General features: G+C 38.3%; 1 protein-coding gene across 2 annotated transcripts in view; it reads right to left on the minus strand.

Moving 5' to 3' along the window:
- The window catches only part of LOC144958807 (fucose-1-phosphate guanylyltransferase-like), a 30,871-nt gene continuing 17,668 nt past the window's right edge, over window positions 1–13,203 (minus strand). The window contains exons 1-4 of one of the 2 annotated variants that reach the window (XM_078891020.1): window positions 5,362–5,487; window positions 4,406–4,563; window positions 3,113–3,289; window positions 1–2,273 (exon numbers count right to left, since the gene is read on the minus strand). In XM_078891020.1, coding sequence (XP_078747146.1) covers window positions 208–2,273; window positions 3,113–3,289; window positions 4,406–4,463 — 2,301 coding nt within the window. In that variant the 5' untranslated portion in view covers window positions 4,464–4,563; window positions 5,362–5,487 and the 3' untranslated portion in view covers window positions 1–207. Of the gene's footprint in view, window positions 2,274–3,112; window positions 3,290–4,405; window positions 4,564–5,361; window positions 5,488–13,203 lie in introns of those variants that run through there. The other variant, XM_078891019.1, reaches the window with a different exon arrangement.

Here is a 13,203-nt window from a genome sequence, read left to right on the forward strand (position 1 = left end):
ATATATATATATATGCAGGTCTGACATCCGAGCAAAATTATGGGCTTAGTTTAACATTGTTGTAATGAACAATATTATGCGTCATTTTAAAAAAAAAATATTTCCATTACAACAATGAGCCCATAGTGAATTTGGGTTATCAGACCTGCAAATAAATGCACATCCGTCACATCTTTTAGAAAATGTCTGCACAAAGGTAAAAGCAAATTAAACGTTTTTATCTAACCGATGATTCTCTTTGATTTTATCGTACAGATTTTTTCTATAGCTCAGCATACGTTTGACATCCTTTAAGATCAGTAACTCTGACAATGAATGATATTCGACCGGATTTTCTGAAGTCTCTTTCACTCTGACACGATGACCCTGCTTAACCTTTACGGCATCACAAAATGATGCAGTCATTGTAGGGAATGCTGGGTAAAGTTTTAGATCCCATAGAGAAATTTTCCTTTCACATCCTGAACCCGATAACTTAGGAATTTTCGATCTGGGATTGTCGTCCATCTCCTCAGCTGCCATATCTTTACTGGATTCAGTCATGGTGGACGTGTATTTATTCTGACACTCATTGAAGGCAGTGGGTAATATGTCATCAATAGTCAAAGATCTTTGGGAAAGAAATTGATTAATATCGGACCCGTTAAAAGGAAGAATGCCGAGTTCTGATATTGAGACAGATTTTTTCATGCTGTCATCGATGTCACTCATTACTGTGACGTAGTTTGTGACGTAAGAGCGGGTGTGGCTTGTTTGTTTTGAATCTGATTTAGTCTCGGTATTAATTCTGTTCGTGTTATTGCCACCACCACCATTTTCATTTTTAATGCCATTATCTTCACCATTGCTATTCCTTTTAAAGACTTCATCAGTGGTTTTGAGGTATTTGTTATTTCTTGGTGAGAGAATGGGAATGGTGTGGAGAAATGTATTCTCTGGTATGGTTAATATACTATCACAGTTCTTGTTACCAAAATGACTCTTGTCACGATTGCCAACATTTACAGTAACACCAACACAACTTCCATCACGCTCATTTTCCTCATCTTTTTCATTACGTGACACCTTGCAATTACTCACCACAGAATTTCCAGAAACTTCCACAGGCATTTCAAAATCACAAAACTCAACGTATGAATCATTTCCAATTTTTGACCGGCAGTTTATTGAAGAGTGAATGATGCAGCAATAATCTGAAACGTTTTGAAAATTGGTTTTATTATCATTTTCCTTTTTGTCAACTACGTTAACACAATTATCATCACCTCTACAACCAGCAGGAGTTGGCTCGTTTTCATTTTTCTTAGAATCATTTTCAGTTTCATGAATTTTTACCCATGCATTGAACACACCTCTTTGAAAGCCCATCCTGTCCTGAAACTCTCTATCCCTGCACACATAACATATCAACTCCTTGGCAGTGCCGATATGTATATAGGCAGACGAGTTAAGCAAGACAAGGTTTATATCTGCACCCTTCAAAGCGTGGAAAACTTTCTTCCTGGTTTCAACTAGACTTTCACTGACACGCGACACGTTTGACACATCGTGGACATAATCCTCTGTCGCGGCCTCCCCAACAGCTTGTAGGAAGTCGCCGTAAGCATCTATCTCACAAGTCAACTCACCAAGATCCTTTTTCAAATCCAAGAGTCTCTTAACTATATCTGTCCCAAAATAGAAAGAGCTATCCGTGTAAACAATGTCCCCTTCGATCTTAATCCCGTCACCAAATATGGAAATTGAAGACGAAGAGCCCTCTCTTGAAGAAGAGTTTAAAACTGCCCCTTGCAATTTCATTCGTTCATCACTGGGTTTTTGTAACACTTCAACACACTTTCGTGATAATACGAGCTGTGTAAAATCAAGTTCATCCGCCCCCTGCACCACGTACACACCATGTGCTCTGCCAAGTTCCATAGGAGACGGATGAGCCAAGGCTGTGAAACCAAGTCTTGGTATGTCCCACGTGACATCTTTCAAATCTCCACAACCCAAAGTATATATCGAAAAATCATCAGCGCAGACGAGGAAAATCCCAGGCTTGATTTTTTCAACAAAAGGCCAGTACAAAGCCAATTTTACATCCAGCATTTGGAAAGGGGTAGTTCCGTATGGAAGAACGGAGAAGATTTTCCCAAGGACTGTGCAACTGGGCATCCGTTGGCTCCAGCCTCCAGCGTGGATTAGCAATATCTTCATGGAAAACAATCCCTCGAGGCTGTACTCGGACTCCAGTTTTTCCAATACTGTCATTGTTGACCCACCATTTCCTGGACGAGAAAGTTTTGTGGAACATTAGTAAATAATAATAAAATAGATACAGTTATTGTCTTACAATATTATTTCCTTTGCTCACTCTTCTACTTTATCTTTTTGAGCCCTCTTTTTCCTGCTTCTCATTCCCTCTCTCTTATAATCCTTCTCTTAATCATCTTTTTCTTCCTCTCGTCCCCCTATTCCTGATTCTTTCTTGTCTCCTGTTCTCCTTCTTCTTCTCCAAATTCCTTCTCCCCCCCCCCCCTTTTTTTTACTCCTGCTCATCCTCCAATTCCTCCTCCCCCACCTTCTCGTCACTGTACACCTCCTCTTCCCTTTTTTCTACTGTACTACTTCTTTTTATCTATTCCTTCCATTTCTTTCCAAATTCATCCTTTTCTTTTTGTTCTTCTGTAACAACAACAACAACACCACTACCACCACCAAAACCAACAACTACTGCTACTAACACTACTAATACTATGAATACTACTACTACTACTACTACTACTACTACTACTACTACTACTACTACTACTACTACTACTACAACAACTACTACTACTACTACTACTACTACTACTTACTGCTACTACTATACTACTACTATCTACTACTACTACTACTACTACATATACTACTACACTCTACACTATACTACACACACAACTACTACTCTACTACATACTACTACATCTAACTCACTACAAATACTACTACTTACTACTATACTATACTACTAACTATACTACTACTACTACTACTATATACAAATACATACAAAGCTCAAAATACATTAAACTATGAAATAAAACAGAACAGAAAAAAATCAACTTGTAATATCAGACCAGACCTATTCGGACCCCTGGAGGGTCAGCGATAACATGGATAGGCAGGCCTTTAGGTAATTCTCCTCTCTGTCTCTTGTCTTCCACTTGTTGTAAGAACGCCATCTGTTGATCATTGTCTGTCGTTGTCATGACAACCGCGTCCCAGAACGGTTTGAAATCTGGGCATTTGTGATTTTTACCTGCCATTTATCGGGAAAAAGGGGGGACGGGGGGGGGGGAAGCAGATAATGATAATAAGCATTATGTCTGACCGATTTTGATGCTAAAAATGGTCGTCACAATTCATAGACCAAACTATGAAGCTTGGGCTATAATAACTGTCTATGGATATAAATTATATTATGGTGTAAACAATGTTCGATAAAACTTTTTATTTAGAGCATATCATAATTGGAGAAAAAGAGCTCATGTAGCCGATAATGCTGTTTCAATGCCGATATTGCTTATATTACATACCTTCAGCGGGCAGTCTTGCTTGGATGACAACCCGCAGAATTCATTTCTGAGGGGATGGGTTAGTGGGTTAGAAGGGAGAATGAATACTGGTTGTCCTCGATGCAAGACTGCCAGACTTAAGATAACATTGTGCAAAAATCGGCATTGAAACAGCTGTATCTGCTTCAAGTTTCTTTTACTCTGTCTCTGTCTCTCTCTCTCTCTCTCTCTCTCTCTCTCTCTCTCTCTCTCTCTCTCTCTCTCTCTTTCTCTCTCTCTCTCTCTCTCTCTCCTATCTCTCTTCTCTTGTTTTTGTTTTTTAAGGGTTTTACGGCACTTGCAACACATGTAGGTTATATCAGCGCCAGTAAAAAGGAAGAAAATGGGATAGTAAAAAGCTCTAGAATTACAATTAAAGTGCCAAAGAAAAAGGAAGACAGGGGATTGGTTTAAATACGGAACAGATGTAGATTCCAAGAGTACAATATCAGTGTACTAAGTTTGAGACCACCTAAATGTCTCATCCTGACACAAGCACAAGTCCCCACTAAGAGGAACACACTCAAATGTTTATAAATCACATGTAAATAAAAAATAATACGTAACAGAGAGATGATTTACAAGAAAAAAAGATCATCTCCCAAAACTATCACTATACATTCAACTGTTTCCCTCCCAGCCAAGGACTCTGGCTTGGGTCAGGACAAAACCAAGTAATCTCATTCCTAGACAAATACATGAAATCAATTGGAAAACAGGTATAGGGGTATAGAAGACACGGCAAGTACCTCCCCGCCCACTATGGGAGGTCAGGATCCCCACCCAGTCTCTCTTCTCTCTCTCTTCTCTCTTTCTCTTACCTCTATAACGCGCATACTCCTCCAACAGACCATGGAGATAGGGTTTTATCCCAGCCATCTTGTCAAGTCACTTAAATTTGGAAGGATCCGAGGATGCTGGCTAGATCACGTGATAAGAGCCTCAGAGATTGCCCGTAAAAACTCAAATCACACCTGACCTGTGTTTGAAAAAGAGAAGTAGTAGGTAGTCCTTCAAAGCAGGAATTATACTCATGGAACCGGAGTTTATCCCGGTTTTCTATAGCGTGAAACGGATAATAGCAATTTTCCCACATTCCACAACAACGTGGAATCGAATGATACATAATAACATATCAACTTGGAGGCCAGCGATATCGATTATATTTCATGATACATATTTAATTTCTTCTGTTACCAGGACAATCCTCTTTTAGATAGTTTGACGGGATCAAGATTCGATCAATACCGGTACTCAGCTAGTAGATTATCAAATTCAAAGCTAGAGGTGCCCAAATGAGCCAATAAAATGGAGATAAAAAAAAATAAAGTGAGTAGATGTGACTCATATATAAGGGAACAACACAAAACAAACAACGTTTCGGCCCTTGGCCTTCGTCAGGAGACAGTAAACACAAACACAAATATGTAAATTTACAAAATATCACATTTTGTCAAATGTGGAAATAAAGTTAATGTGAGGAAAGGGCGTCGAAATTCAATACGTAACACAGAGTATTATGTGTTGGTCGCGATTATTTTGTTGGGCAGTTCTGGTGAGCATCTTGCTTAACCACAAACCATTAATTCCTCACGAAAAAATGAAACAAAGAAAGATAACCGTGAATGAAACACTTTTCCTAATTGCCTGTACTGTAATAAATACATGCCATTACAGAGAGAACTGTCAACATAGCAGTGCTCACGCGTTTCTCTTATCAACTGATGAAATCTATCGTTTGGTTAATGAGATATCACTTTAAAATGTTATTATATACCTTTATAAATAAAAATATAACCAATAAACTTATTTTGATAAAAAGTACACAGGGATGTGTTGCAAAGAATAACAAAATGTTAAGAGTACTAAGTAGTGAAATCACTGACTTCACGGTTCGGTAACTCGGACAAAAAGATCGCTGAGAAGCGATTTAATTTAACTGGTGCATGACTGAACTTTTCATCAAAATGAGTTTATTATATGGGCATGTGTAACAAATAGCTCTCCTGGTCTCAAAATCGAATGATAGAGTCGACTCCCTTATTAGTATTAACTAGCGTCTGCTCTCTCTCTCTCTCTCTCTCTCTCTCTCTCTCTCTCTCTCTCTCTCTGATATCGATTAGTTCATATTTTTATGCGATGATTAATCAATGGGTTATTGTAACTTGTGGACGGCGATAATAGAATGGAGAGAGCAGTATCGAATTGATCAATTCAGATGTGGGGTTATTATTTTAATAATCGATATTTATGAGATATAAAGAGGCAAGTTTTGAACCAGTTGGGGGTTTAAGATGGAAATCGAAGTGTGTTTTATGATAGGGTATGAGGGATTGTGTTTTTTATTTATATTTTGATGGATATGATAATAATGACAAGAAGACGATGACGACGACGATGGCGACGACGATGGCGACGACGACGACCACGACGACGACGATGATGATGATGATGATGATGACAACAACGACGACGACGATGATGATGATGACAACGACGACGACGACGATGATGATGATGATTGTCACAGTAAAGATTGTTCACAATTACCTTATTAATTTTTATTTTAATAAGAACTGAATTCATCTCACTCCAGTTATATTTCGGTAGGCTTAGAAAAAACGTTACCTTCTAATATTAGATCGTCTTTCTTTTTATAGCCTTCCCTCGAATTAATTTCTAATTAGTGAGTACTTTTCGTTCTACGTTCTGTCACGTAGCCACTTATTATAAAAGCTGATAGGTCTAACATTCTACACTCACTTCTCTCCACACTTCTCTCTACAATCTATTCCTCCATTCCTCATACATCGATATATTTGAAGATTTTTATCTTTTGGTACTTTGTGGATATTTTTATCTCCACCATCAAGACGCCGGAGCTTTTACCTTTGATAGCGCAGTCTTCAACACATCAAGGATCAAACCTGAGCCCGCTGTCGGAGGTATATAAAAGTCATCCCTTCCCAACTGCCTGGAAGTGGAACCTTACAAACCTGAGCCCGCCGTCGGAGGAATATAGAATTCATCCCTTTCAACTGCCTGGAAACGTAACCTTATAAACTTGATATTATACCATCATAAGTTACGTAATATATTCACATTTCTATTTGTAACTGCCACAATCACTATTCATCTCTTTTAATTAAATTTCATCATTCTTTTTATTTCATCATAAACAAATCGTTAATTGTTTTTCATTTAAAGTAACTAGTAAATTCTGGGGCCTTATTCTACATATCTTTATGCATAGTCGAGTAGCTCTTTACTTACTTGAGACCATGACAATGATGATGACGATGATGATGACGATGATGATGATGATGACGATGAGCGGTGTTTCATTAAAAACGTGGGGCAAATATGTTTTCAATAACTGATATGACACCACAAAACTGTTATGGTGTGTTGATTCTCTTTCCCGTGGGGAAAATAATCATAACAAAGTTGCATTCAGTGGCGTAGCTTAGCAAATAACTATGGGCTGTTTCAAATTTCAAATAGATTGTGAATAGATAGCATTTATCTAGTACTACACAGCGTTGAAAACTGGTTCACGGCTTTTATAATCTATCTCTTCCCTGCTGGTATACAACGGTGATATAATATAATGGACCACACAAGCAGCCCGTTGGGTGCTTAAACATTTTTCGCTCAAAAACCAGGGAGATACTCTGAATTTTTATGCCCGTCTCCAATAGGGCGAGGAGAAATGCCTTTCACAAAGACATAATCCCAGACCAACTGTTGAGCAAGACAACTCATAAAGGTCCGATAAGACATGTCACGAAATCCCCCTGGTAACCCATCGAGTACGCTACATGTTCGCCATTCTTGAATTATGCTCACTGGAGCGAGCTTTGAAATGTAATAATGTGAAATATCACTGACTGTAAACTTCTCTAATACCAGATTCCAAAGGAACCGCTGTTATCAAATACAAGATGCGCACAATTAAAATAACATAATCATTCATTTGGTCCCTCCTCTCTGAGTTCTGGTTGTGTGCCATATTGATATTGCTATTCGCCGCATGCCATGAAAAAGAATCCCACACTTCGCCTCTCTGGAGAGATAACTTGTAAATTTTCATCATTGCGACACATTTGTATTTTTAATTCATATTTTTTATCAGTTTTTATGTAGAAATCACAACAGTAAGTTACGCCTCTGGCTTTTAACTATTAAATTGTAACAAATGTTTATGTCAAGTGTGTACAAAGTGGACAATTTGCTGTGTCATTTTGAACCGAGGATGGCAATGTTAGTGAGTAGTGCACATGAATCTCGTGAAATATAAACCTCTGGTCAAGCCTATGGGCGAGATCAGTGATCGTCATCAGAACAGAATTCATTGTGTATAATATTGCTAATGTAAAACATCAAAATGTTCATTCATCTCAGACCCTTAGTAAAGAAGAAAAATCCCAAAGTATGATATGGTACTGTAACCAATGCAAAAAAATCGGCTAAGTGAACGCGTGCGCACGGGTTTTTGGAACAGACTATAGTTCACACTAAATTTTATCAATCAGACTATAAATGTTCAAGGTTACACATAGCTTTGTGTGTTGGGACGTTATATCCAGCTGGCGGAGGTTGTGAGTATTTAAGCTAAATAGTCATAGTTTATTTTCTACATTTTTGACCGATGGTCTGACAATAGTACTATGTCGGAATATATCGGGCTCCGAAAAGAGGACTGAACTCAAAAGAAATACGGATATTGATATTTTTGCAGAGTAAGAAATAATGGTTATGCTCACTCATAACGAAGAGCACTAGGGCAGAAAAGTCTTGACGTTACACCTTCTACTTTTCCGGTTCCAAAATCTACTGAAGTGTATATGTAACCAGACCTTCGGAGAAATAATGATGATAGGGGGGTGGGGGGGGGGGTTACATACTGAATCTAAAGGTGGTATAACTATTTTAGTAGCAGGATGTAAAGGCAGATTATTAGGATTACAGGACGTAAAAGAGCGAGTATGGATACTCTTTCTTGACGACCAGTATAGATAGTATGCGCTTGGCTAAGAAGCTCATAACATTGCCATCCGGAAGTATAACGGACGAACACACAAACCTATGTGTAACCATGAACTTTTATAGTCTGGTTAATACAGTTCAGTGAGAATAACTCACAAACGCGGATGGCAAAATATAACAACAAAGGCTTGAGTGACGTCATCTTCGAACTATCTATATACTTTTAGACGAGAAAATAAGATGCCATCTTTCTGAAACCAGAAAATCAATTGATTACACAAGGTATGTATTCGGTTTTACATTGAAATTAGATTGGGACCAGTTTTAAACATCACACGTTTGTTCTATATTAACCCTACGAATCATTCATAACTGTGGCTCTTTATACGATTCATAACTGTAGCTTAACATAGGGTTCATATGTGGCTATAGATAGAATGCGCTTGGCCAAGGAGTTTACAACATTGCCATCCGGAAGTAAAACGGACCAACACACAAACTCTGTGTAACCATGAACTTTTATAGTCTGGTTAATACAGTTTAGTGAGAACAACTTACAAACGCGGATGGCAAAAGCAATAACAAAGGCCTGAGTGACGTCATCTGCATACTATCTATACATAATATGAAGCTTAATCAGTTTCTCAATCGTCCCTTTGTTAGATGTTTGTGTTGAGAATAATGTTGAGAATAACTTAAGCATTACTGCTGACTTGTAAACAAACTTCGCGGCGTTTGTGTGTGTTGAATCCATGACCTCAAGAAGTCGGGAGAGGAACCGTAGCCATCGTAAAGTTATCGCCTGACTCCGTAGTGTTATGTTATAGCAGCCTGACACTGAAATCCAAAAGGACTGGCAGTTTGACGTCAGTATTTGGTTTTTGCACCGCCAAGTGAGTTGTCGTTAGTAGAGCTCAAGGAAACAAGTTATTTTATTGGTTGGACTATTGAATTCAACTCACGATTTGTTTTCTTTTGTGGCAAAAGACTGGCATTTTGACGTCATTTTTGGTCAGTGTCAGGCCATAACATTACGAAGGCCACGGGTCTAGTGTCAGTCTATAGATAGTATGCGCTTGGCAAAGAAGCTCATAACATTGCCATCCAGAAGTATAACGGACCAACACACAAAACTGTGTGTAAACATGAATGTTTATAGGCAGGTTAATACAGTTTAGTGAGAAGTAATCATAAAATCGGATGGCAAAAAAAAACAATAACAAAGACCAGAGTGACGTCAACTTCATTCTATCTATATTTTAACGATGGCTACTGAGTAACTCAGGATAGACATTCTACGTTTGAAGCTTTTTTTTTTGAAGTGGTGGATGGCGCCGACTAATATGATTCAATAGTCTGATGTCACATCCGCCCAGCAACGACCAGCTTGGTTCGAAACAAAGAAAATCGGTACTTTTTATTCTTCATGCTGGCTAGAACTTTTCATGTGATCAGAAAGTATAAAAGTCAAAACATGATCAGATTTATAATATTTTTTCTCCTCCGGATACACTTTGATGCTCGTCGGAGAAGTATTTCATAAGGGAGTCCGCCGTTGTTCCGATAGTTTAGAACCAGTCACTAAGTTACTATGCGTCATTACTAGGGAAGTGACGTCACGACTGTTGAAGGCTATTAGCGTCCTTCTCACGGCCAGGAGGGGGAATTGTAACAGTAAGGTCGTGGGTTCGAGACCCCATCGCCCCGAAGTTGTTATTCTCTATTGTCTTCTGGCACTTTTCTACTCACTTCAATTCCTGTTATTATCAACATACGGGCCTGCTCCAATCACTTTTCTGAGGTCAATTTGAACACATTTTGCAACGTGTCCAATGACTCATCACATGGAAAAGAGATGTAGATTGTATGCCCTTGGCTAAGAAGCTCACAATATTGCCATCCGGAAGTATAACGGACCAACACACAAAACTGTGTGTAACCACGATCGTTTATAGTCAGGTTAATACAGTTTAGTTAGAATTACTCATAAAAGCGGATGGCAAAAAACAAAAAACAATAACAAAGACCTGAGTCACGTCAACTTCGAACTATCTATAGATTGTCCCCATTACTTCAGGTCTTCAAACGCTAAATAAATCATATATTTGGATATTCATTTCTCAATAGATAGTATGCAGATGACGTCACTCAGGCCTTTGTTATTGTTTTTGCCATCCGCGTTTGTGAGTTGTTCTCACTAAACTGTATTAACCAGACTATAAAAGTTCATGGTTACACAGAATTTGTGTGTTGGTCCGTTATACTTCCGGATGGCAATGTTGTGAACTCCTTGGCCAAGCGCATTCTATCTATAGACACTTAACCATTCCTCTCGGACAGTCGTCATAATGTAAACAATGACAGTGATTGTTAAACATAGCAAACTACACAGGTTTTACCATTGAATATTTGTGTCTAATTAAAATACCCACTGTTCTACTGCTTGATCAACAGAACCAACACAGATAACTATGTGTAAACTTAAATCTGTATTAATCTGATCGCGCAAATCATAATATGATAACTAGGCACCCATTTGGCGGTATAAAAACAATAACAATGATGAGAGAGAGAGAGAGAGAGAGAGAGAGGTCGAGTTCATTCACGTTATTGTTTTTATAAACAACCAAGTATGTTTGTCCGAGCGCGTGTGAAAGTGTGTCACGATGACCATGTTTTGATTGGTTAAAAATATACTGGTTAAAGTCAGTCAGTTCTATGTTGTTATTTTATACAGCCCGTTGTTGATTAGTTCTCACTATCTTAAATCAATCAGACTAAGAACATTTAAAAGTTACACATAATTTTGTGTATTGGTACGTTTATGTGGCTGGCGGGTGTTGTGAGTATTTTACCTAAACGTATAGCATCCATCAGACAAAAAATATTTGTCTTTAGCACATTACTTTCGGATTTTCCAGAAGTTTGGATTATGAAGGCAGTTTAAATGGATTCAGTAGTCTGATGTCACGCCGCTCGGCAACGGCGGCCATCTTGGTTCTAAACAAAGAAATCATTACTTTTTATTCTTCATTCTGGCTAGAACTTTTCACATCCCTTGTGATCAGAATGTGTAAAAGTCAAAACATGATCAAATTTATGTTTACTTTTTCTCCTCTGGATACGCTTTTATGCTCGCCGGGGAAATATTTCATACGGGCGTCCGCCATTGTTCCGATAGTTTAGAGCCAGTGTTACTAAGTTACCATGCGTCATTAGGAAGGAAGTGACGTTACGACTGTTGAAGAGTATTGGAGCGATCTATATTCATGTTTTCGTAAAAGCAGGTCATCAATCACATGATTTGTTGCTGTCCAACGATTGGATATTTCTAAACAAATGTAAACACGCTGCTTTGTTTACACATGTTATAAACATACCCATGTGTCAAGCTGAATCAAGTGACCAATTGTGATGTCAGCTATTTAAAAAGTTGTGAACACTTTTCACTAAGCGAGTCACTTTGAGCACATTTTGCAATGTGACCAATGACCTCGAGCACATGGAAAGTTAATATAGATCATGCCCATTGAGACATGACTGTAGTTACAAAAGGGATTGGGTTTGGTACGGGGTAGGTCATTTCAAACTTGACAAATGGGTATAAAGTATTAAAACATGGTCAACATAGACCAAACCAGGTGAGGCAAAATAAAGTTATCACAAACAAGTTGAATAATAGTGTAATAAATACGTATTTTGATTATTCATGATCACGTGGGATTTAACTAAGGTCACGCCGCGTGACATCCTGTAACTGCCATTTGCGGACGCGCACTTATGTGTAATTGTGTTTAGAGGTGTGTGTGTGTGTGTGTGTGTGTGTGTGTGTGTTTGTGTGTGTGTGTGTGCGTGTGTTGGAGAGAGGAGGAGGGTCAATATAATGTGTGAAGTGTATAAGGTGTATAGGTACCCCTGTGTGTCGTGGTCCATTCATTGTGTGTGTATGTGTGTGTATATGTGTCTGTGTTGGGGGTTCTGTGTGAATGCGTTTGATTGTGTTGGTGGTCTTTTGTATGTGGTTGTGTATGTTTAATCTGTTGAACATTAAGCAAACTGCCTCAGGCCCAAAATTTCCATATGTTATATATATATATATATATATATATATATATATATATATATATATATATATATATATATATATATATTATGTACAATAAACAGTGTTATTAATTTTGTTCATTTACACCTCCCTTCTCTGCCCATGTGACCAAGTCAATGACTCGGGTGTGCTTCAGAGTCCACCTGTACTTGTCACGTATTTGAATGACGCTCTTCACACCGCCAATGTACCATATAGTTCCGTTTAATTTCGTTTCATACAAGGAGTGCATCTCCTCATCATATTATGCTTCTCTTCGAAATCCAAGTTATCGAACGAATGCAAAACAGAGTAGTGAAGTATATAAATCAAAACAACACGAAACTGGGTTATATTATGAACCGCGGCAGCCTGGAAGCAAGGATAACCAAGTGACAATATTTTACAAAGGCCTAAACGAACAAGTGAAACTAGCTATCCCTTGATGATAGTCAACAAAATGAGAGAAAGCCATCCAAGTGTATGGTTCCACACTCAGGGGTCTACTGTGGATGCTCACTTGTTGTCGTTCATTTCCTCGATTTT

Source organism: Berghia stephanieae, chromosome 13, assembly GCF_034508935.2.
Source record: "Berghia stephanieae isolate SIO BIC M18660-M18661 chromosome 13, UCSD_Bste_1.3, whole genome shotgun sequence".
NCBI lineage: Eukaryota > Metazoa > Mollusca > Gastropoda > Nudibranchia > Aeolidiidae > Berghia > Berghia stephanieae.